Raw genomic sequence first — 23,618 nt, 5'->3', positions numbered from 1 at the left:
AGATGTATGTGCTTCATTGATCTTGCAGACATCAGGGAATGTAGAGGACACATGTGGCAAAGAAGAGGAAGCGAAAGAAATGAATACCTTCTCACAAGTCTCACTTGCTTTCTTCAGAATCACAATAAAAGGCTAAGTTCAAGACAAAAGGTAAAACCTCTCGTAAATGGAAAAAAGATTTGCAATAAGGCATATCACAATATTACTGGATTATCCCATGGTACATATTGGGATTTAGTCACCAAGACAAAGGGCAGCAACAAATTTAGCATTCACGGTAATAGAGGAAGGTCCAAATCAAGAATCTCAACTGTCAGGGAAGCAGCAATTTTGCAAGACTTCATACATGAAAATGCTTGACCTCAACCCCATATATCTACCAAACTCCCTAACGGTGACGCGATCACTGAAATGCACCTTCCAATGGGCTTGACAAAGCTCGAAGTATTTGACTCTATTGTAGAAAAGAAAAGGCAAAGAGGGGATGCCCTGGCTTCTTCTCATGCTTTGTATACTCTTTGGAAGAAGAACTTTGGATATGTTAAAATCCCAAAGAGGCAAAAAATGTCAAAGTGCAATGTCTATGATGATTTAAAGCGAGTGATTGAGAGTGCAACATGTCCAAATCAAAGGGAATTATACCAAAAAAACCAAAAATCTCATCATGACCTTATTTGACATTCCAGACAAAAATATGCATTTTGGAAGGAGCAAGCTATTTCGCATCCCGATGACTACATGTGCCTTACTGTAGATGGCATGGATCAGAATACAACAACATTGCCTCATTTTGTTGCCACTCCACCTAAATTACAAGGAAAGCACTTTCTAAAGGCACATCTATGTGGAGTGTTAGTGCATGGAATTAAGTTCTTTGCAGATATATGGATCGATTCCTTGCATCTACATGATAGCAATCAAGTTGTAACATCTATTATGCAGGCAATTCGCAATGTACATGTAGAAAAAGGTCGCCTATCATCAACTGAGAGAATACAAGCTGATAATTGCTGGCGAGAAAATAAGAATGTACTCATGTTTGCATTCTACTCCATGCTAGTTGCTCATCGAATCTTCAATGAGATCGAATGTGGATTTTTGTATGTTGGGCATACATACGAGGATATCAATCAGCTTTTTAGCACAGTCTCAAGAGAGCTTAAATGAAAGGATGTGGAGACAATAGATGACTTGGTAAGAAGATGTGGTAGGCAAGATGGTGGTCATAAGGAAAGTACAATATGTGAGAGGCTCGAAAGAATGTATGATTGGAATTGCTTCATTCTACCTTTCATACAAATGGGTGGTGATGCATTGATAGGTCATATGAATCCACACTATCATTTTTTTTAAAAAGATGAAAAACCTGTAATGCAATGGCATAGTATTCTCATGATACAAAATGGGAACCTGAAGAACCTTACAGTCTCTTAACTTCAATTCCCAGCAAGGAAAGGTATCTAACATGGGCTCCTATACAAGAATTCAATGAGAGGTCTAACGATGAAATAGAAGGATTAAAAGCATTTATTATTTTTTTGCCGAAAAAACAGTGCTAATTATATTACTTCGAGAACAAGATACAAGAGGTCAGCTTATAGCTGACGGGCTGCGTTCACAAACCGGACGCAGCCCAAAAGGTAGCATAATAGATCATACTCTCACGGAGGGATATGCTGAGTGTGAATGAACAGCCATCGGGGTGGTGAGTAGTGCCACCGAAGGCCCTGCGTAGTCTGCTCGAAGAAGAGGCTCTGTGTGTCCCAAGCCTGGAGGAAGCGTCTCCGCTTCTCCTGACCGGCCCGGGAGTCTCCCTGAATCTGGTCCCACTGGCCTCTGAGGGTATGAATAATCTCACTCCAAATCTCCGCCATGATCTGGGCAGTCGATAAGGAGGTGCCACCGAGGATCTGCGCGCAGCGCGAGGTCCAGATGTGCCATCCTGTAATGCTGCTGATAATCTCCCAGACTGGCTGCCGCTCCCGAACTCCTGTATCAGCCTCTGCTAGGTGCTGTGGGATACCCTCGAGCGGCCCCCACGTCCCCTGTGTGATAAGGAAAGTGGGGTCCTGCTGGCATGCCTCGAACAAGTGATGAAGACCAGGTGCGGTGCTGCACCAACAGAACGCGCCCCAAGTGATCACTCCTAGCTCTGGTGCTGCACGAGCAAGAAGCCCGAAAGTCCACCTCCACACTTCCTGGGCGCGCGTGCAGCTCCACAGGCAGTGTTTTGGTGACTCCTCATCCGCATGGCAAATCTGACAGCAACCGTCCTGGCCTATCTGCCTCAACCAGCTCCCCACTGGAAGACCTTTGTGGGTAAGAAGCCACAGGAAGTATGAGATCTTCCGCGGCCGCCAGCTCTCCCACAAGGCCTTCCAGAATGCCTGCAAAAAGAACCTGGAAATACCCTGTGCGTACCAGCTAGGACGCTGGGTGGGGGGGCGGCTCTGCATCCTCCCGAGAACTCGCCTGCCCAAAGTCGTGCTGTAAGCGAAGAAGGAAGTCGGCCCCTGTCCTGTCACAATCTCTGGCCACCACCACTCTCCTGGGTCCCACTCAAGTTCTGACAAGGCCCGCCCCTCCCAGAGCCAAAGACGCCAAAGCTGCATCTGGTCCTGCATCTGGTCCTGCTCGATACTAGGGTCGGTATGCCAGACCTTCCCCAGAAGGCCTACGACCCTAACCCTCTGCCACGGGAGTAGGGGGTCGATGAGCGCATCCTCTCTCCTGAGTCGTCCATCCCCTGAAACCGCGAAGAAGGCGATAGAGGAGTCATCCAAACGTCCTGCGACCACCAGTGGGATGCCACGGGGGGTGAACTGTCCCAGCCAGTGGGTGTCTCCAGGCATGAGGACCTGAGGCTTAGGTGGAGCCAACCAAGCGGCTGGGATCGCATCGTCGATCTCCGTGCGTCTCGCCTGGACTCCGCGTGCACCTCCAGCTGCGTCTGCAAGATCGGCCATCTCCAGATGTCTGTACGTATCCCTCCAAACTCGAAGGGACCGGGCTGGCCCCCTCATCCAGCCGTCCCACCTGATATGTGATCTCTCCCCCAACTGAAGGCCCTCGGCGTCTCTGACCTGCCCATTCCAGACGAGCGGCTGGCGATCGATCTCCTCCTGACAGCTGGGCTGGGACTGAATGAGACTGAGACGGAGCCGCCTCCAAACCATGAGGAGGCTACGAACGAGTGGGGAGCGGGGCTGAGTGAGCGGGGCGGAAGTGAAGATCCACCTGAAGGACGGTAGCCACTCTCCACCTCGGCGCGGGACACAAGAGCCGACTCCCTGCTGAAGTAACATCTTCCACGTCTGCCCCCCTGGGGTCAAACCGCGGATGATAAGCTTGCCTAACAAGGCCTGACTCTGAAGCTCTGGATCAATGACCCCCAGACCACCCTCAGCCTGCGGAAGAATGACTGTCTGCCAAGCAACCCTAGCTCTGGTATCTCTATGCCCATCCTCCCCAGACCAAAGAAAGTTCCGAACCAACCTCCTGAGCTGTGCCACGCTGGATCTCGAGAAGCACCAACAGGAAGCCACATACCAAGCCGTGGCTAGAAGGACATGGTTAACTACCAAAGCACGACCTGCAAGGGAAAGCTTAGCAGTGCTCCAGAAAGCCAGCTTCCGTCGGATGGAATCTAGCACCGGGAGAAACTGCTGAGCTGGCGTAATGTCTAGGCCAACCTAGAAGCCAAGGTATCTAGCTATCTGTCCACGTGGAATCCATCTGAAGCCCAGAAATCGCCCCCACTGAGAACACGCCCCCGGGTCTGTGAGAAAACCAACTGATTTGTTCCAGTTGATTTTCGCACCAGCGGCCGAGCAGAAAACCTCCAGGGCCATCCGCACCCTCTCTAGCATCCTCTCATCGTCCTGGACATAAAGGGCTGTATCATCTGCGTACTCTGAGTCCAGAAGCTCCGTGTCCTCCCGGAGTGGAAGGCGAACACCCCTGAGCCCTGTGGACCTCGCCCGAAGGTAGTAAGTCATGGCCTCGGCGAAGAAGAGAAACAGATAAGGAGCCAGGGGACAGCCCTGACGTACTGATCTCTCCAAGCTGAATCGCTCACCCATCCTGCCTCCAATGATGACTCTGCTGGACGCTGTCCTATACAAAGCTGAGATACCCTGAATCCAGCCTGCCGGGAAACCTAGCCGCTCCAGAGTCCCCTCCAAAAAGGACCAATCCACGCGATCGTAGGCCTTCTCGAAGTCGAGAAGTAAAATGGCAAGGTGTGATCCGCTGTACTGAGCCCACTCCGCCGCCTCTGAAAAGGTGAAGACATTATCCAGGATACTGCGATCCTGGACAAAGCTTGTCTGAGTGTCATGGACGAGGTCTGGAAGTAGAGGTCGAACTCTGGCACTGATCATCTTGGCGAGGATTTTGTAGGCAGTGGTAAGGAGAGTGATCGGACGCCACTGGCGGATCTCCTGTCTATCTCCTCCCTTCGGGATGAGGCAAATCAGTCCCGAGGAAAGGCTCTCTGGCATCTGACCGCTGCTGAAAATCCCCTGCAGAGCTGCAAGGAGGGGCTGATGGATCTGGTCCCAGAAGGAGGTGAAGAAAGCTCGGGATAGCCCATCCTCACCTGGGCATTTCTGCCCATCAATGGCCATCAAGGCCTCCAACATCTCATCCGAGGTGAACGGCGCCAACAACGTCGCCTGCATGCTAGGCTGGACAAGGGATAGAATGTGCCTCCACACCTCCTCACGGTCACGACTAGCACGAGGGGCAAGTGGCTCCTGCTGGAAGAGGGTCCTGTAGAAGTCAGTGGCCAACCCCAGGACCTCCCCCGGGTCCGTAACAATGTGACCATCCGCTGTCCTGAGACTCCGTAGCTGATCCCCTGCAGCTCTCTGGCCGTGTGTCCTGAAGAACTCCCTGCACATCCGGTCACCCTTCCGGGCCCAGAAGGAGAGAGAGGCGTGATAGGAGAACTCGGAGCGACGCTGGAGGGTCTCCTCCAAGAGGGCTCTGGCTCGAAGGGCCTGGATCCGAAGCTCCTCCGAGCCCGGGGAAGACTGCTGAAGTCGCTGAATGGAGGCGAGGTCCCTCCGAAGAGCTCTCTCTCTGTCCCACCAATCCTGTCGAACCTGTAGGGCTGCGAGCTGGCAGATCTGGCTGGACTCCTGCAGAGCCTGCGCGACCGAGTCTACCAGATCCACGCCCTCCCCCCAGTCTCTGTCCCAAAGACTGCAAATGCTGCTACGGACGTCCACCCTCGAGAAGATGGAATCGGGAATCCTGCATGATCGGGGGGGGAGAGTCTGGGCTGCCGAATCTAATGAAAGGAGCACAGGCGCATGGTCGGAGAGTGTCGTCCCTGGAACAATGCCCGCCTGGCCACCTCTGCTGATGGCCCAATCACTGACATAAAACCTATCAAGCCGCTCCAGGAGTCTGCCTCCTTCCCTGCGGAAGCCCCAAGAGAAGTCCAGGCTCCCGTGCCAACGCCGGAAGGACGGGTCTCTCCAACTGTCCCTCCCTCCTGTCGCGAAGATGAAAGAGTCCCAAGCTGACTGCTCTGCCTGAGCCATACCTGTGAACTCCGGAACTCTACCCTGCTGGTCCTCCAAGGTCTCCAGATTGTTGAAGTCTCCTCCAACAATCCAGGAATCCATGTCTGGAAGAATCCCTGTAAGTGTCCTCCAGAAGGTGGCTCTGCAACGGAGGTCTGTGGGAGCATAAATGTTGAGGATTCCTATCTTGGATCCCTCCAAATTCAGGCCTACCCAAAGGGCTCGGCCTGGGATCAACGTGCCGTGACCGAAAACTATCTGAGCTAACTGCTCGCACACGGAGGTACAGACCCCCCCGCTCCTCCCCTGTGCGCCGATCGAAGGCTCCCAATAAGTGTAGGAGCGTCCAGGGAGAACCTTCCCGCAGCTGCGGGCATGAGCCGCAGAAAGCTTGTGCTCCTGGAGCAGCAGTACATCCAATCGACCAATCACTGCAGGCTGAAGTTCCTGACGCAAAATGAGCTTCCTGGGACCACGGGTGCTCGAAGAGTGAAACCCGTTCACATTCCAGGATACGAGGTGTAGGCTCATGGAGAGGGATGGGGGGCTGCGAACAGCTGTCTGCTCGCAGTCGAAGTCAAAGAAGAATCAGGCACATCGGAGTGGAGGCGCTGCCGCTTGTGAGAAGGTTTGGAGGGGGAGACGGGGTCGTCCTGCCCGTTCTTCAACACCTTCAGCAATGGCGAGAGGCCTCTAGTGCCATGAGCAAATGCTTTCTCGAGCCAGCTCGAGATCTCTGAAGTGGTCATCCCGTAGAAGGTTCGGAGTTTCTGTTGGGACCAAGCTCTGACATCCTGGGGAAGAGGCCATGCCAGGGGGGGTCTGAGGATCACGATCAATCGGAAACGTTTGGCAGCGCAACGCCACCGCAAGCGCACATCGCCCTCGGACCACTGAGTCTCGAGGAGCTGCCCACCGGACGGGCCTATCCAGGAGCAAATCTGGGCGTGTGTCTGCTCTCTGAGAGCCTCCCACACTGAGTCGTCTGTCCAGGTCTCGGTGCCATCGCTGAGGAACGTGAAGGCGAAGCTAGGGCCGTCCCTGGGAGCCAAGGCAGCAATCTTCCCATCCGCCCCTTTGCGGAGCATGAAGATACTAATGTCGAGACAAGCCGGGAAGGTCCCAAGGTCGGCCACATCCAGGTAGTCCCAGGGGCCAGATCTGTAAAAGTCTCGAGGGAGCTCTCTCTCCTGGAGCTGAGACCCAGCTGAGTCTGCCACTGAGGGGCTAGCGGGAAGGGAAACCTGCTCCACTGGTGGTACAGACTCCGGGTGTCCTACAAGCGGGGGGGGAGGGGGAGGAGGCTGCGGGATAGGCGACTCGGGCTCCACGGAGGCGACTGGCGGAGAAGGTGGAGGAGGTGGAACGGAGGCTGCACTCGGCTGGGAAGGCGACGGTGCAGCTAACTCTGTAGGAGGGGCGAGGGGAGCAGGGGGGGGAGGGGGATGGGGATGCATCTGAAACTGGGGCTGAGGGGGAGGGGGAGGGGGAGGGGACTGAGGGAAAGGAGGCGGGGGCTGAAACTGCGGGGCGGGCGAAGGGGGGGGAAACTGGGGAGAAGGCGGGGGGGTGGGAGAGAGGAGGATCTGAGGCTGTGGAGGGCGGGCTGCCGTCGAAGAAGAAGCTCTCCCAGGTCCCTGGGGCATCTGCCTGTCAGGTCTCTGGAGTGCTGCTGCAGGAAGGGTGACCTCTGCCTCCTTGCCTTTATCCGAAATCTTCTTATTCTTTCCTCTTTTCCTTCGAACCTCGGTCCAACCGCCCACTACCTCTGGCCCAGGCTCCGACTGCCTCGGCTCCTCCTGACGTGGTTGTCCGGGGGGGGGAGGTGGGGGCGGAGGGGGCGGGGGCGGGGGCGGGGAGGGTCGAGACGAGCTGGCAAAGCGTGGACAAGCAGCCGCCAAGTGCCCAAAGCCATGGCACCGCAGGCACTGACCTGGCTGTCCGGTGACTATCATGCTCTGGGTGATACTGCCGGCACCTGTCACGATCTCGATCACTGCAGGGAGAGTCGCAGGATCCGCCACAGCCACACGGAGTCGGGGAGCTCCTGCCGTGGTCACCGCGTCGGCAAAGGTGTCGTGCATAACCCAGCCAAAATGGGAGCCCAAGTCCCTGACAATCGGCCGCAGCTCAGTAGCAAGCCCTGGAAAAACTAGTGTCACTGGGTGGCGAGGTATACGGAACCGAGTATCGAAATCCGCTGCGCTGAAACCACGGTACCACGGGACTATCATGATGATCTTCCCATCCACCGATGTGGGGGAACCGGCAATCAGATTGCTCGCAGCTTTCTCACTGGAGAGTTTGAGCCAGAAGATGCCCCTTCCCATAAGGGCCACCTCCTCAATGTGGCCATCCTCTAGCAAGAGAGTGGACTGGAGCCAGTCCCTGATGGTAGACCTGGAGGGGGAGTGTCCAATGACTCTACCGTAAACAGAGGTACGAGCAAAGTCACTGGCTACCGCCTGAACACGGGATGATTGTTGCTCTGTCAGGATAACGCGGTAGGCATCTGGAGAGGGAGGGTCCGACTGGGCCTCCGGATCCGGGCTGGGGGCCGCCATACCGCCAAGACTAACTGCAAGCTTCCGATGAAGAAAAACAGGCTGCCACCCAAGAAGGGGATGAAGCGGCGGTGGAGCCTGGGGGTGAGGCGGGCGAGGCGAAATGAAGGGTCGGAGGGGTCGAAGCGGAGGGCGGGGCGAAGGCTGCGGGATGCGGGGAGTACGGAAGGGGGCGAGAGGACGAGGGGGGGGGGGGTGAAGTTGGAATGGCGGGGGTGGAGGGGTGAAGCGGGGGGGCGAGGGGAGCGGAATGAGGCGGAGGCGGGTGAAGCGAGGGGGTGAAGGAGCAGCGAGGGGGCGGGTTGGAGCGGGGTGGATGGCGAGGGAGCAGCGAGGGACGGAATGGAGCGGAGGCGGGGCGAGGGCGAGGCGGGCTGGAGAGAGAGAGAGAGAGAGAGAGAGAGAGAGAGAGAGAGAAAAAAAAAAAAAGGCGAGGCGACGGTTGGAGCGGCGGCGAGGGGGGGGTTGGAGCGGGGGCGGGGGACGGGTTGGAGCGAGGGGGCGGGATGGAGCGGAGGTAAGGGGGCGGGATGGAGCGAGGGGGCGGGTTGGAGCGAGGGGGCGAGGGACGAGGGGCGGGTTGGAGCGAGGGGGCGGGTTGGAGCGAGGGGGCGAGGGGCGGGTTGGAGCGAGGGGGCGGGATGGAGCGGAGGCAAGGGGGCGGGATGGAGCGAGGGGGCAGAATGGAGCGAGGGGCGGCTGGAGCGGAGGTGAGGCGAGGGGTAGCGGGGTGCCGGCGGGGGGGGAGGAGAGGGGACGGGGGTCGAGGGCAGACGGGAGGGGTGGAGGTGGTCGTGGCGAGGGGGGGGGGGGGAGCGAGGGGGGAGGTAGGGGCTAACGGCGAGGGGGGGAGGGGAAGCTCGCAGGAGCGAAAAACACTATTAAAAGCATTTATTACATACAAAGAGGAAATGCTTCGGAGATATCCTAATTCGAAGCCTCCTTGGAGAGAACACACTACCACTGTAATTAACAAGATACGAAAATTAATATAGGACCTTGAGAGAATGCGAGGCTCAAAGGATGGCAAGGAAGAATGCAATATATTTTGGCCAAATGTTCATAACGATTTGCGCCTAGCTCCAGTCTTTGAAAATGAATTTGTATCATTGCTCCCACGTCCATATTGTAGACCGAAGAAGACAGAGTTTATGCCACAAGTATATATATAGGTCGATTGTTTTGTTGTGATTCGGCCATTGGATGATGAATATGAGAATGTGAAGTTTTGGGTTGCAAAAGTAGTTGATGTGCAAAGAGATGATCAAGGGAGAGCTACAACATTTACAGCGGTATGGTATGAGCCAAAGGGCAGGAAGGAGAATATGGATAACAACACATTGTATACTAATTGTATAATGAAGGAGTGGGTCCCAAATGATGAAGCGGTCTCACAAGTTTCGATGGAGACAATCATAGTGTCGTGGCATTCAAGGGCAAAGAAATCAAAGAAGCGCATGGGATATGAGGTAGAAGGAAAAATAAAAATACTACAGCAAAGTATTTTGCATATACACGAATTTTTAAGGATGCTCGCCATGGAGGAAGTAGAAGGAGACAGTGCAAATGAAGAATGTCCATGATTAAAGCTTTGTATTGAAGTCCATTGAAGGATTTTATTTGGGTACTAGGCAAGAAGACAATTGACAATTATAATCATATATTATTAGACTAGTAGGTGCAACTGTACTGAGTCATCACCTCCTATGTCAAATGAGAGTCAAAATATGCACCGGATGTCACCCAAGTGTTAAGGCTTGGTAAGACAATAGGGAGTTAATGCAGATGGCACTTGGCAAGGGACTGTCACATTGAGCAATAAGACAATGGGGAGTCAATGCAGATGGCATGAATTCAGGCTCTTTAAGAGCAACAATTTAAATTGTAAACATATGTTCAATCTATATCATTTTATACAAAGACTCTAGCTGAGAGCAACATCTCTCAATGTAAACATATAATGATAGCTATAATTGCTATTATAATTCTTTGGCTCAATACAAAACTTGGGTCTTATGGCATCATGTATTTTTTCTATTTATTAAAAGTTTTAAATTTTTTGTGCATATTGCGAGTGACAATGTTATTTACATGAAATATTTAAGTCTCCTTTCATGGATTTATAAATTTAAGAAAAAATATTAAAAATAATTAAATTAACAAAAACTTAGGTATAGCTCAAATTTCTAAAATAGGATTATTTCAAATTCTTGCATGTTAATGCAAAAGTATAGATTGAAAAAACAAGATTTCTATGTGAATATGATAGTGCCACAAAGTGAACTTTTGATTTGGGAAGAATATTTTCAGAAAGTAAAATTTTGATTTGGGATGGATATTTTCACAAAGTAAACTTTTCATTTGGGAAGGATTTTTGGGCTTCATCCAAAAACAACAGAAAAAGTCCAAAATTAATGAAATAGGTGTTCAAAGCTAACTCGTCAGTATCCAGTCAATCAGTCCACATCAGTAGTGCCACCTCATCATTGTCGCATGGCAACAGTCTCCTGCTAGGCACACTAGCCTCTTCCTAGGCACTACATAGGAACATAGTTGCCACATCATTCAGTGCTCCACTAGCACACCTCTCCATAAGAACACCCATGCATGTGACTTTGAGTGCCACATCATCTTTTTGCATCCTTTTAGCCATATCTCTTAATTCAGGAAGAATTTGAGGGCGCTCCAAAAAAGAAAGCACTCAATTTTTGTGCTCTACATGCTTTCACATCATGCGCACATTTTGGCACGAGTATCACACACTTTTGAGCCTCGACAACAAATCCACACTGATGTACACACATCAGCCTCTATATCAACGCACCTCACCGAACACCTAAAATGAACAAAGAAAATGAATTATTTGTTGATTTTTCATCGCTCGACGGTTGGTCTAGATCTAGTTTAGAGTAGACTAGATCATCCATAGTGGAGAGAACTCCAAAGCAGCCAATTGAAGGCATGCCAAAAAATCCCTAAATAGTTCCTACTCGGAGTAAGTCCCTTCGCTAACATGCGGTTTCATATCATCACATTACCTAAAACCTGACACTCCATAGTTCAATGAGCATACTTTAGAGTGTTCAGAGGCATTGACCAATTGTTCAATGGGCAAATAGCACATGATTTGATTTCACACACATGCCAGCATTGTAAAGCCTTATGTGCTATTTTTCAACATTGTGCACATCAATTCAAGCCTTGTAAAGCCTCTTGGCTATTCCCGGCATCATTTTCCTCAAGCCTTGTAACAGATTGGATTATCTATTGCAATTCTATCTTCATTGATAGTTCAGATTTCAGTTGATACAGTTAGTGTATTGCAGTTGATTCAAACAGTGATTTCATAGACACTTTGAGTACATTTTTTGCACCATGTCTACGACTAGCAACCTGAGTTTGAAGGCATCTACCATAGTTTAGACTCTCTCTTTGATAGCTCTACACCTAGACCATTAGACAATCCAGCCAACAGTAGCTCTACTCCGCCTTGCCGTAGCATCAGCATAGTAGGATCTATAGCGGGATCTACAACTACACCAACAATGAGCACACCTTTAGCAGATCCTGCCCACTGAGCGTAGGCAGAATGGGACAAGAAAGACAAATATGCATATCATTTGATCAAGAAAAATGTGCAAGATGTCATGCTAGGACAACTCAACATAGTCAAGACATCAAAAGAAGCATGGGATATGTTCGCAGCTCTTTATGAGTCCAAGAACACTTCCAGGATTCTCACACTGAGAAACTAGATAAACCAAAGTTTTCACAACAGCAGTGAAACTATTCATGCTTATGTACTCAGGATCAAGGATTACAACAATCAACTCACTACAACAAGAGAGACTATGAATCCCAAAGAATGGTTCACGTCATCCTTAATGGACTAGGAGAGGAGAATCTAGTCCAGAGTGTTGCCATTCAATGGCTAATTCCAACGTTGGAAGAACTCTAGACAGCTTTATTTGGTGAGAAGAACTCAGGACGCAAGCCATTCACACATGCAAAGGTCATTCCAATGATCAAGCATTCACAACTTCAGATAGAAGCAGAGGCAGAGGCAGAAGTAGATCATTCTAGCAAAGTGGTCATCATCAATAACAAAGTCAGCATCAAAGTGAGGAATCAGCATTAGCATCATCCTTAGCAACATCAGCATTAGCAAAGAGGAAATCATTCCAACCGAGGAAGATTCCAAGGATGAGGGAATGCATCCACCAACATGTCAAACATTCAGTGCAACAACTGTCATAAGTTTGGACATTATGAAAGAGATTGCCACAAGCAGTAGTACGACCAAGGCGGTCAATCTAGCAGCAATCGAGGAAACTTTTACAGAAGAGAAAATCAACACAATGGACATTCTAGTCACAGTCATTATGCCAATGACCCTAAGAATAGGTTTCTTGCAAGCAAGGATATGCAAAATACTGAAAATAGTATATCTTGACATTAATTGCAATTCGAAAGGGGAATGCAGTTATCAACTCGATCAACCAAATCAGGATCCTTGGTACATCAATAGCAGTGCATCATCTCATATGACAAAGCATAAAAAATGGTTCACAGAGATGAAACCATTAGAAGGACAAAAGAATGTCATCTACACTGTAGATAACACACCAAATCCATTTTAAAGGAAAGGCATTTTCCCTATGAACAATTTCACTGGTACGAGAGGATTGGTGTGAAAGATGTACTCTATGTTCTGAAGCTAAGCAAGAACCAGATAAGCATGCCACATCAGCTCAACTGCAACAGATGCCACTATCTGCAAAATGGCACAAGAGATATGGTCATGTCAACTTCAAGTATTTGTTAGATCTCAGGAATCAAAATATGGCAATTGGGACTCCGAAGCTACAGTTTCTTGGAAAGGTCTGTGAAGCATGCTGCTTCGGCAAACAAAAGTGAACCAACTTTGTCAAAAGTACCTCTTATGCATGAGGTATTCTTGATTTGATACATACAGATGTATGGGGTTATGTCCAGACCCGCAGCATCAATGGTTCACTTCATTACTTGACCTTCATCGATGACTACAATAGATATTGTTGGGTCTACTTTTTGAAAGAGAAATCTGAAGTGTTTTCCATATTTCAAGAATTCAAAGCCATGGTAGAAAACCAGACAGGCACAAAGATCAAGATCATGAGATCAGATAGAGGGGGGGAATACATGTCTTCAACATTCATGAACTTTTGCAGAAATCATGGCATTCGAAGACAATTCACATGTGTAGATACTCCTAAGCAAAATGCAAGAGCTGAAAGGAAGAATGGGACTTTAGCAGACAGTGCTAGAGCAATGCTTAGTGAAAAGCATCTTTCGAATCAATATTGGGCATAAGCAATAGCTACAGCTAACTATTTGCTTAATCGGCTTCCTACCGAACCAATATAGGTTATGACTCCTTATGAAGCATTCATTGGACACAAGCCACGCATTGGGCATCTCCGCATATTTGGTTGCATAGCATATGCTCACATACATGATGATCATCGTAGGAAATTGGATGAAAAGTCATGCAAATGCATCATGGTTGGCTACAGTGAAGAAAGCAAAGCATACAAATTGTATGATCCCATCAACCGCAAAGTCATTATCTCCAGAGATGTAATCTTTGATGAGGAATTAGAATGGAAAACCTCACCTACACAGGAGATAGAAGCATCGACTTCACAGTCATCTACAGAACAGGTTGATGAAGAAGAGCAAGAATTGCCAGAAACACCCCAAGCTCAGCCACAGCAGCTCAGACGGTCTACTAGGGAAAGCAAACCTCCAGCCAAATTGACATATGCTCAGAAAGGCAAAGAAATTCAAGTGGAAACCACCAACTATGCTCTTATGACTACCTTCATGGCTACAGAAGAGCCAGTGTACTTTGAAGATGCAGTAGACAAGCCAGAATGGCAAACTGCTATGAATGAAGAAATGGATGCTTTGTATAAGAATAATACTTGGGAATTATGTGACCTTCCACTAGGAAAGAAGGCCATAGCAAACAAATGGGTATACAAGGTGAAGTACAATCCAGATGGAAGTATTCAGAGATACAAAGCCAGATTAGTTGCAAAAGGATTTGCACAACAATATGGTCAAGACTATGATGAGACTTATGCTCCAGTAGCAAAGATGGATTCCATACGGTTCTTGCTATCACTAGTGACACTCAGCAGATGGAATGTGTATCAGCTCGATGTCAAGAATGCATTTCTCAATGGTTATCTAGACGAGGAAGTCTACATGCAACAACCAGCAGGTTATGTTGAACGAGGAAAGGAGAATAAGGTTTGCTATCTCAAGAAAAGTCTCTACGGCTTAAAACAAGCACCCAGAAGTTGGTACAACAGAATTGACAAGTATTTTGCTGATCTGGGATACATGAACTCCAATGCAGATCATACTCTCTACTACAAAGTTCAAGGGGAAGACATTACTATTGCACTTTTGTATGTAGATGATCTGATTGTGATAGGAAGTAAGGATAGCTTCATCAGAAAATTGAAACAAGACTTATCTGCAGAGTTTGACATCAAAGATCTTGGACTTATGCACTATTGTCTTGGAATTGAGTTCTGGAGAGATTCAGATAGCACATTCATGAGTTAGCTCAAGTATGTTGACAGTCTCCTGAAGAAGTTTCATATGGCAGATTGCAAGATTGCAGCCACTCCCATGGAACAGAGTTTGAAACTTACTAAAGATTCAGAAAAGCCTATAGTCAATGATAGATACTACAAGCAGCTCATTGGATCTCTTATATATCTGACAATCACATGGCTAGATATTTGTTATGCAGTAAGCTCACTAGCACAGTTTATGGCAAATCCAAAACAGTCTCATCGGAATGCAGCCAAAAGAGTCTTGAGATACATCAGAGGTACAAGACAGTTTGGGATAGAATACAGAGGAAGTCATCCATGGTTGCATGGATACTCTGACAGTGACTATGTCGGAGATCATGAGACCAAGAGATTGACACAGGGATATGCATTTTTCCTTGGTCAAGGTGCTATATCATGGTTGTCAAACAAACAGCCAACTGTTTCTTTGTCTTCGACTGAAGCATAATATAGAGCACTCACTACAGGTGCATGTGAGGATATATGGCTGAGAAGACTATTGTTAGAAACAGATTACTTTGATGAGCCAAAGCCAACAACAATATACTGTGATAATCAATCGGCTCAAGCATTGGCCAAAAATCCAGTATATCACTCCAAGACAAAGCACATTGATGTCAGAGAATACTTCATCAAAGAAAGAGTGTTACTTGGTGACATCGCACTGCAGCATTGTGATAGCAAAGAGAATGTTGCAGGCATCTTTACTAAACCACTCGGTAAAGAGCTATTCGAGAAACACCGACTAGCTCTTGGTTTGATGCAGAGGAAGGACATTCCCATTAAAGGGGTGTGATGAAATGTAATGCTCAGTCCTTCTTCGATTCCCCCGAATCATCATCTTGAGGGAAGGCCTACTTCATGATGTTGATCTTGAGGGAAGGTGTTGAGAGTTCATGCTTAACATCATGTGATCATGTGATCATATGTGCATAGCACTAACCTTATAGAGTGCTATAAAGGAAAGGGTTAGATCCCCTAACCCTAACCCTAAAAGGGTTTGTATTTATTCTATTTTTTCAACTAAATCTAGTGTACAGTTAGTCATTTGTGGTGTGCTCTCTAGCTGTGCCCTCTCTCCTCATCTCCACTCTGCTCCTCTCCCCTCTTCATATTTTGTCATAAACTTCACGCACCTCTTCACTTCCTACTGCTTTTGAACTGAGTGACAAAGATATTTATCATTGAGAAAGGGACATTAAAAAGAAGCTTTTATGCCAAGATAGCACACATACTTTCCTCCCTTAGATGAGAATGAAGATGGTAACATCCCAAGTGATGTTGTACTCAAGCATAGGGAGAAGGAAAGGATCAGTAGAGGCCATAATCTCAGCAAGCCGGTCTCGCCAAAGAGGAGCAATACATTGTTGAAGGAAGATCTTGCGGCTCAACATGACATGAAATTATATATATCGAGGAGTTTGAAGGGGCTGCTTGGGTCGGATGGGTAGGTTTCAAGCAAACATTACACCTCCTTCATAGATACCTTCACAATTAGCTCAACACACTCTGCAAACTATCATTAGAAACAAAGGCCTATTACTTTCACTAGGCACATGATATCAAAGATTCAAACACATATAGAGATGTGCTTGAGATGGGCTTCGCACTGATAGAAGTTTCGTAAGAAGCAAAGAAGCAGCCAGAAAGTTATGGGGGGTTTACTAGACTAGGGTAAATACTATCATGAAAAAAGACTGTCAGACACAGACTCTTTTTGTTGTAGTATCTGATTCAAGGTCTAATCACATAAGACATGTGCCTTGAAGAGAGCTTCATGCTGATTTAAATTTTGTAAGAGACAAAGAAGCAGCCAGAAAGTTATGGGCAGTTTACTAGACAGGGTAAAAACTGCCATGAAAACAGACTCAGACATAGAGACTCATAAATTTTTGCTATAGTATTTGATTCAAGGTCTAATCACATACAGACATGCACCTTGAAAAGAGATTCACGCTGATATAAGTTCCATCAAAATCGGATTACCGAGCGAAAATTTGTGAGCAAAACACTAACATGGGGTCAAACTGTCATAAAATTTATCCTCAACCCATGCTAATTTCGCTTGAGCAGGATGCTCCCTCAAGACTCCACCTTCATCAACGATCCACCACTCATAGATTTTGTCTAGAAGAGGGTAAGTAACTCCTTTGGTGGCTCAGGAAATAGATGGACCATGTGTGTACAATGAGCAGCTGAATAGAAAGAACTTTTAAGGCATTGAAAGAAAGAAAAGGGAAGAGAGACTCAAGAGAGGGAATATGAAAGATCTTCATTGTCAATAGAGTGAGACTGCACTCCAATGCAACTCAAAATACTACAAACACAAGGGAGAAGAAGAGGTTTCATACGTACAAGAGGGAGTGGAAGCTCCAAGACTACTCATAGAGAGAGAACGAACTAGAGAGAGATGGACTCAAGAGTCTACATAAGAGAATATCTACAAGAGGGAGAGAAGGCTCATGGAAGAGGCTTAAGGAGACTAGAATTACAGCAACATGAGGCATAATGGTGGAAGATATGTTGAACAAGGGAGAGGAGGGCTCCTTTTATAGAGATTTTGTCACCCTCCACCCATTTACAATTGTTGCCTATAGATTCTTTTCCCCATCAATCACATAAGCCCGTATCACCATCCATGTCCTTTTTGGCTACTCTTGCCATGTGTCCCATAAAAAGATGCTCAAGATTCTTAAACATTGAGAAAGTCAAGAGTCTCCCCACATGGAGCCCATAGGGACCCTCTCTTTTCCATATGTCCACATAGGAATTCTAGAAGGATTCCTCTTGACTCCACACTCCTCCACATGACTTCCACACGCTTGGCATGTGATCTCTCTTATATTATTGGAACACATGGACATGAGCCCACCTCTTTATATGACTCACTCTTCCTATTTTCTAAAAACCCCATAATATCCCATACACAAATAACTCTCACCCCATACCAAGGTATTTATCATTCATACACATGGTATTTACAATGATCCATTCCACTCATCCTCTCAATCTCATACAATATCTTAGAAATAGAAATAAGTGAGAGCCACTAGGCTATCACTTGATACTCAAACTCTTATCAAACATAGAGAAAAACAACACCAATGCCAAATAAAAAATATCAATTTTTGGCGTCACATCTTTCCGCCCCCAGCAGATCCTCTCTAGTGATAGAGTGGGACTACTGGCCCTCAAGGTGGTCGAGCATAGAAGAATTTAAGGTGATACTCATTGGTGTGTTCGAGTATCACCATGCCGTCAACATCCTCAAGCTGATAGGTTCCATTGGTGAACTTCTTCTTGACTCGATATGGTCCCTCCCATCGGTCGATAAACTTTTTGCCTAGTTGCTTGTCCAGACGGCTATCAAATTTCATGACCAAATCTCCTTCTATAATATCTTTCTTCTTGCATAATTTAGTGTCAAAATGGGCCTTGCACCTTTTTTGAGAAGCTTCCAAGTTTTGTGAGGCCTGTAATCTGCATTCATCCAAGGCTTCTAGATATACCAAGCATTTAGCTTCTTAACAAAACTAACTTGAAAAAATCATCCATGGTGTCAAGATGTAGTCGATGGGGGAACTTGCTCAGCTGTTGATTGTACAAACACCTGAGTGAACTTGTTGGCATAATGATTCACCAACATGATGTCCCTTGGCATAGCTTGTAGAACTAACTTTGAAGCCTATCTAGGTGTTGGGGTGGCAAGAACGGCAATTGGAGGTCTTCACAAATTTTGACCATCTATAAAGAGGTGCCTCCTCATCTTCATCGTAGTATTCCTTCTACCCCTTGAGCCACTAATTGACCATTTTGGGTATTTACCACTAATATTGAATTGAGAATAGATTGTGATGCTCAATCCTTACTTGTTTCCTTACAACATGGGTTGATATTTGGATAAGACTTTTGTGGTTTTAGTTGGATCCATCATTGGATTTGGTGAAAATGAGAACTAGCTATAATGCCAAAGTCTCTCTTTGCTTTTGTTACTAATGGGTCTACTAATTTAAGAAATTCATGATCTTCGCATTCAAGCTTCATATTTCCATAGGATTTGTTCCATCAGATTTGAAATTTTGTGTTCCAACTGTCTCTACTTTAGAATTTGCATTGGATCAAATGGAGCTCCCTATTTTAGCTCCCCTCCCCTCCAAAAATCAATCATATTAACCTAAGGCTAAAGGGGTCTCGAAAAAAAACAAAATTAACCTAAGTTAATGCAACAAACTTAAGCCCTCCGTCTGCAATCCCCATGCCCACCTTGTAGCTCGCATCCCTACCCTGCTCTCGGTACATCTCCGTTGCAGCTCACAGCTCATCTCCCATCCCCTTCTCTTGTCACCTCATCTCCCTCCTTTGCCCTCTCGTGCCCTCCAGCCCTACTCTCTCTCCCTCCCTGCTCCTTCTTTCACCCCTCCCCTTGGTGGCTCACCTGCCTACTCCTTAGTCCCTCCCTCCTGGCACCTCTCCTTCCTCCCTCCCTATTTCTAACTAACCTTTCTTGGCTTCTCCCTTGGGCCAGCAGGGGTTCAAAATACTGCTAAAGACTGCAAAATACTAATTAGTTGATCGCAATCCTTGTATATTAGCCATTTACTCTTGTAGAATGTCCATATGTTAATCACAATTCTTGTATATTCACCATATACTCTTACATACTGTTGTTCTCTTTATTATGCTTAAGAGATTCAAGAGACAGTCGGCGGAAGGGAGATCTCACAGAAGTGATGGCTGCTATGGTGGATGCAACAACTAAACCTCCATTTGCAGGGCATGGCGAGTGTTTTATCCTTGAGCAAGGTGGTGTTAGAGAAGTTCAGATGGGACTCATGGTAGATTATCCCTGTGCCTCCGCCCCCTTCCCCCCATCTCTCATGCTCTAATAGCATTTTTCACCAATAGGGCCCCCCCATTTGGATGATTGCAAGTGTTTTGATGTTGGAGTTTGCTACATGCTGAGAAACTTGTCTGTGCAAAATTAAGGATGAGGGTTTGATCATGCTTGTTTGTAGTTGCACCTTTTATGGAAGGCCTAGATGACTGCAATGGTGGCCATAACTTCATTTCATCTTTGTGTCATTTAAAATAACTTGGAAACAGGCAATAGTATCAACTCCGATCTTAGAGCATGCAAATTTTGTAGGTCTTATGGAATCAATGATAGCAAAGGAAGGGGATTGTTTGCAATGTTTTATAACACTATGGTGCTCAATAAAAGAAACGAGTACTGAACCCTTGCTTTGCACGGGCAAAGATGCATGATCATCCTCAACCACTCCCCATTTGAAGGTGGATCTTTCTCAGCGGCAGAATGATCGATTCTTAATTGCTAATCAATTCACCTTGCATACTTGGATTGGCTTTTGAAATTTGTCTTAATGGCTCTTAGAACTTCCATCTCCTCCTTTTATTCCATTAACCTTCCATCTCCTCCTTTCTCCCAAAGTTGAACTTCCATCTCCTCCATTCCATTGACCTTTTGGCTCCTCCTTTCCCCTAAAGCTGCCTCTTGTCTTTCCACCTCCTCCCCACTCAAAGCCTACCCCTTGCCTTTCCACCTCCTCCCCTCTCCAAGCCTCTATCCAAGAGCTCCTTCTTTGTGACAAGTGGCAAGCTGCTCTCTACCAAGCTGCCATGTGTCCTCTCTTTTTTTTTCTCTCTCATGTCCGTGGTTAATAGGTTAAAGATTAGTACATAGACAACAAGGCACTACTTCTTGATGTTCAAAAAAGGTCATGCAAGTTGCGACAACTTCTGGATAAAGACTCAGAGGATTTTGGAGAGATTTTATGGATGATGCTTTACATCCCAAATATTTAAAGTGGGGCCAAATTGTTAGAGGGAGAAGAGGAGCCAGTGAGCAATGCTTGTTGGACATAAAACTATTACTGTAAGTATTCGGTTGGTGTGAAAGGAGAGATTCCAAGCAAGACATGCTTATACATCACTCTTAGGTGCTATCGAACTTCTTGAACTACTCTTGCATGTCTAATTTTGTAGTACTTAGCTCGAAAGCATGTATAACATAGCCTTGATCCATGCTATCGATGACGGGTAGTTGGGAAAGAGGTCATTTGAGCTTACATTGACCAGTACTTTCCTCGGGTAGCAACATCTCGATGCAAAGAGGTGATGTTTGTGTTGCAACATCTCCATGCAAAGAGGTGATGTTTGGAGTAGGACAAGTTCCCGAGTGAGTTTTAGAGGATTGCAAGTTTGAGGAAAATCCTAGGATTTGAATGACAAAATACTTTCCAAACAACTTTAGGAATTGAATGCTAATGATTTGGGGAGTTTGTTAGGTTATCCCGACAAGAAGTACAACCTGTCATTGGAGGTATGGCAAAAAATTGCACCAAAGAGATGGAGATGGAGAACGGACATTTTGAGCTTACATCGACCAGTACTTTCCTTGGGTAGCAACATCTCGATGCAAAGAGGTGATGTTTGGGTAGCAACATCTCAATGCAAAGAGGCAATGTTTGGAGTAGGATAACTTCCCGACTGAGTTTTAGACGATTGCAGGTTTGAGGAATCTTGAATGAGCTTTAGAGGATTTGAATGACAAATATTTTCCATATAACTTTAGGAATTGGATGCTAATGATTTGAGGAGTTTGTTAGGTTATCTTGACAAAGACGTACAACCTTGTCATTGGAGGTATGGCAAAAAATTGCACCAAAGAGATGGAGATGATGAACGGACATCGAAGATTTATATGGATTCAAAAGCATCGGCGAAAATTTTTTCGTCGAAGATTTATATGGATTCATAAGCGTCAAGATAAGTTCTCACCGACAACTTGATGATGGATAAACTAATATATTAGTGAGTTAATAGTTTTGAGTTAAGAATTAAGTAAATTGTTAAATTTACGAATTCTCATGGAAAACTAAATTTTAAGTTTTTTAGAATCAAGTGAAATTGTTAAATTTAAGAATTCACTTAAAAAATTAAATTATTAGTTTTTTAGAATTAAGTGAAATTGTTAAATTTAAGAATTGACTTAAAACACATGACGCCCTACATCGTGGGTGAAAGAAATTCATAAGACATGAGATGTAGCTAATTACATCACACTCTAAAATACATGGACCATCAAATAAGAAAAGAACTTTCCAATTTACATGAATTCATGAAACATCTAAAATATATGGGCCATCAAACAAGAAAAGAACTTTCCAATTTAGAATTCATGAAACATGAGGGGCAACTAATTTCATCACACTCTAGAATACATGGGTCAACATGTGGACAAATAATCATTTGGAGAGTGAGGTTTTCGGGACAAACTTTGATTTACTAGAGTGACATTTCCGTTGTTTACACAAGCGTTTCTGCCCTACTTTAAAAAGTCAAATACTTAAGACAGACCGTGTTAACAAGTGTAAGGACAAAATATAGAACAGAGCCGTTTGCTAACTTTTTCACGTCCCAAGCGAAGCCCATGTACAGATGTACAGAAAGCTCTCAAAGAAACTTAGAACAACAAAACAACACGTGATGAAAGTTGCACTCGATGAGAAAGTAATTGCGCGCTTGATTAAGAGAGTGAAATCCAATGAGTTATGCTTCTTTATTCATACTCTTTTACAATGGAAAGCTTAGCAACCGCGAGTGAAAATCCACTGAGAGTTGTGTTCCTTTGTTCATACTCTTTCCCAATGGAAAGCTCAGCGACCGCTGGACTAGGGAGCTGCTCCTCCACTCTATTATATACAGTGGCAAGGTTAGCAAAACCGGGACTGTCTCTGGCAGGAGGAAGCAACCGCTGTCTTTTCTCTCCCACCCATTACCGTTGGACTAAAGACACTACAGTGACACTCATCTCTCATATAATCACACCAAACTGGGTTTCAATACAAGCTGTTCCCAAGTGCAAGGTAGATAGCAGCGGGAGGCAGTAGGCTGCTTAGCCAGAGATACTAATGGTTTTGACATCCGGCTTAGGATGCTGTACCTTCGGAACCGTGATGGTGAGAACGCCATTCTCCACCTGTGCCATCATATCATCGGGTTTCGCGTTATCGGGCAGACGAAACCGCCTGAGGAAACTACCGTGAGAACGTTCAACCTTGTGCCATTTGTCATTTTTGTCGATTTCTTCCTTGGTACGTTCGCCACTGATGGACAAAACCCGGCCATCTTCCACTTGAACCTTTATCTCTTCCTTCTTGAGGCCTACGCAGGGGAAAACGAGATCAGTGTCTCCAGCTAAGGCGCAGAAGAGCAAACGCACGAGCGATCATTGCCGCCTGAAGGCAAAAATGGAGCACAGAAGCAAAAGAAGAAACCAACCTGGGAGATCCGCGCGGAAGACGTGAGCATCGGGAGTTTCCTTCCAATCGACCTGGGTGTTGGCGATGGCGGAGGCGTCACGGTGGAGCTGGAGGAGGGGGGAGGCGAGATCGGAGTCGAGGAGAGACAAAGCGGAAGGCAAGGGATCCCAGAGGGAGGAGGAGAAGGGATCGAAGATGGAGGAGGAGGATCGGCGACCGAAAGCGAAGGGGGCGAGGGCCATCGCTGAAGCAATGATCAGTGAGTACTTGGTAAAAGAATTAGCGGCAGCGAGGAAGAAGAAGCGTGCGACAGACACAGGATGAAATTACAGATAGTCAGTCATTTATATAAACTGAAAACAGGAAGCCTCAAGAACTTTCTTGAAACTCCTACTCCTTGTTTCTACCTTCTCGAGTGTTCACTCAAAACTTTTTTGGCACCTGCATAGGGTCCATGGCCGCACGTGTTTATGTTGTGCTAATCAAAAACTCATGCACCTTCTCATATTATTCTCATATTATTGTACTTCCCCCTTTCTTCAATAAAACTTTGTGACTTTTCTCTGAATTTAGTCTCTCCTCATTGCTTTCATTACTTTGTCTCGA

General features: G+C 46.6%; 1 protein-coding gene across 1 annotated transcript; it reads right to left on the bottom strand.

Moving 5' to 3' along the window:
* Positions 1-22,276: 22,276 nt before the first annotated feature.
* LOC147892965 (16.9 kDa class I heat shock protein 1-like) lies at positions 22,277-23,380 on the bottom strand. The gene is made up of 2 exons (XM_087386861.1): positions 23,032-23,380; positions 22,277-22,914 (listed from the first exon to the last, which is right to left on the bottom strand). The coding sequence occupies exons 1-2, from the start codon at positions 23,252-23,254 to the stop codon at positions 22,646-22,648; spliced, it is 492 nt and encodes a 163-aa protein (XP_087242987.1). The 5' UTR covers positions 23,255-23,380; the 3' UTR covers positions 22,277-22,645.
* Positions 23,381-23,618: the final 238 nt, after the last annotated feature.

The sequence above is a fragment of the Dipteris shenzhenensis genome, chromosome 16 (assembly GCF_047967505.1).
Source record: "Dipteris shenzhenensis isolate YYH24624 ecotype China chromosome 16, Dip_SZ_1.0, whole genome shotgun sequence".
Taxonomy (NCBI): Eukaryota; Viridiplantae; Streptophyta; class Polypodiopsida; order Gleicheniales; family Dipteridaceae; genus Dipteris; species Dipteris shenzhenensis.
Note: the sequence above shows the minus strand (reverse complement) of the source record. Positions and strands in the feature narration are given on the sequence as shown.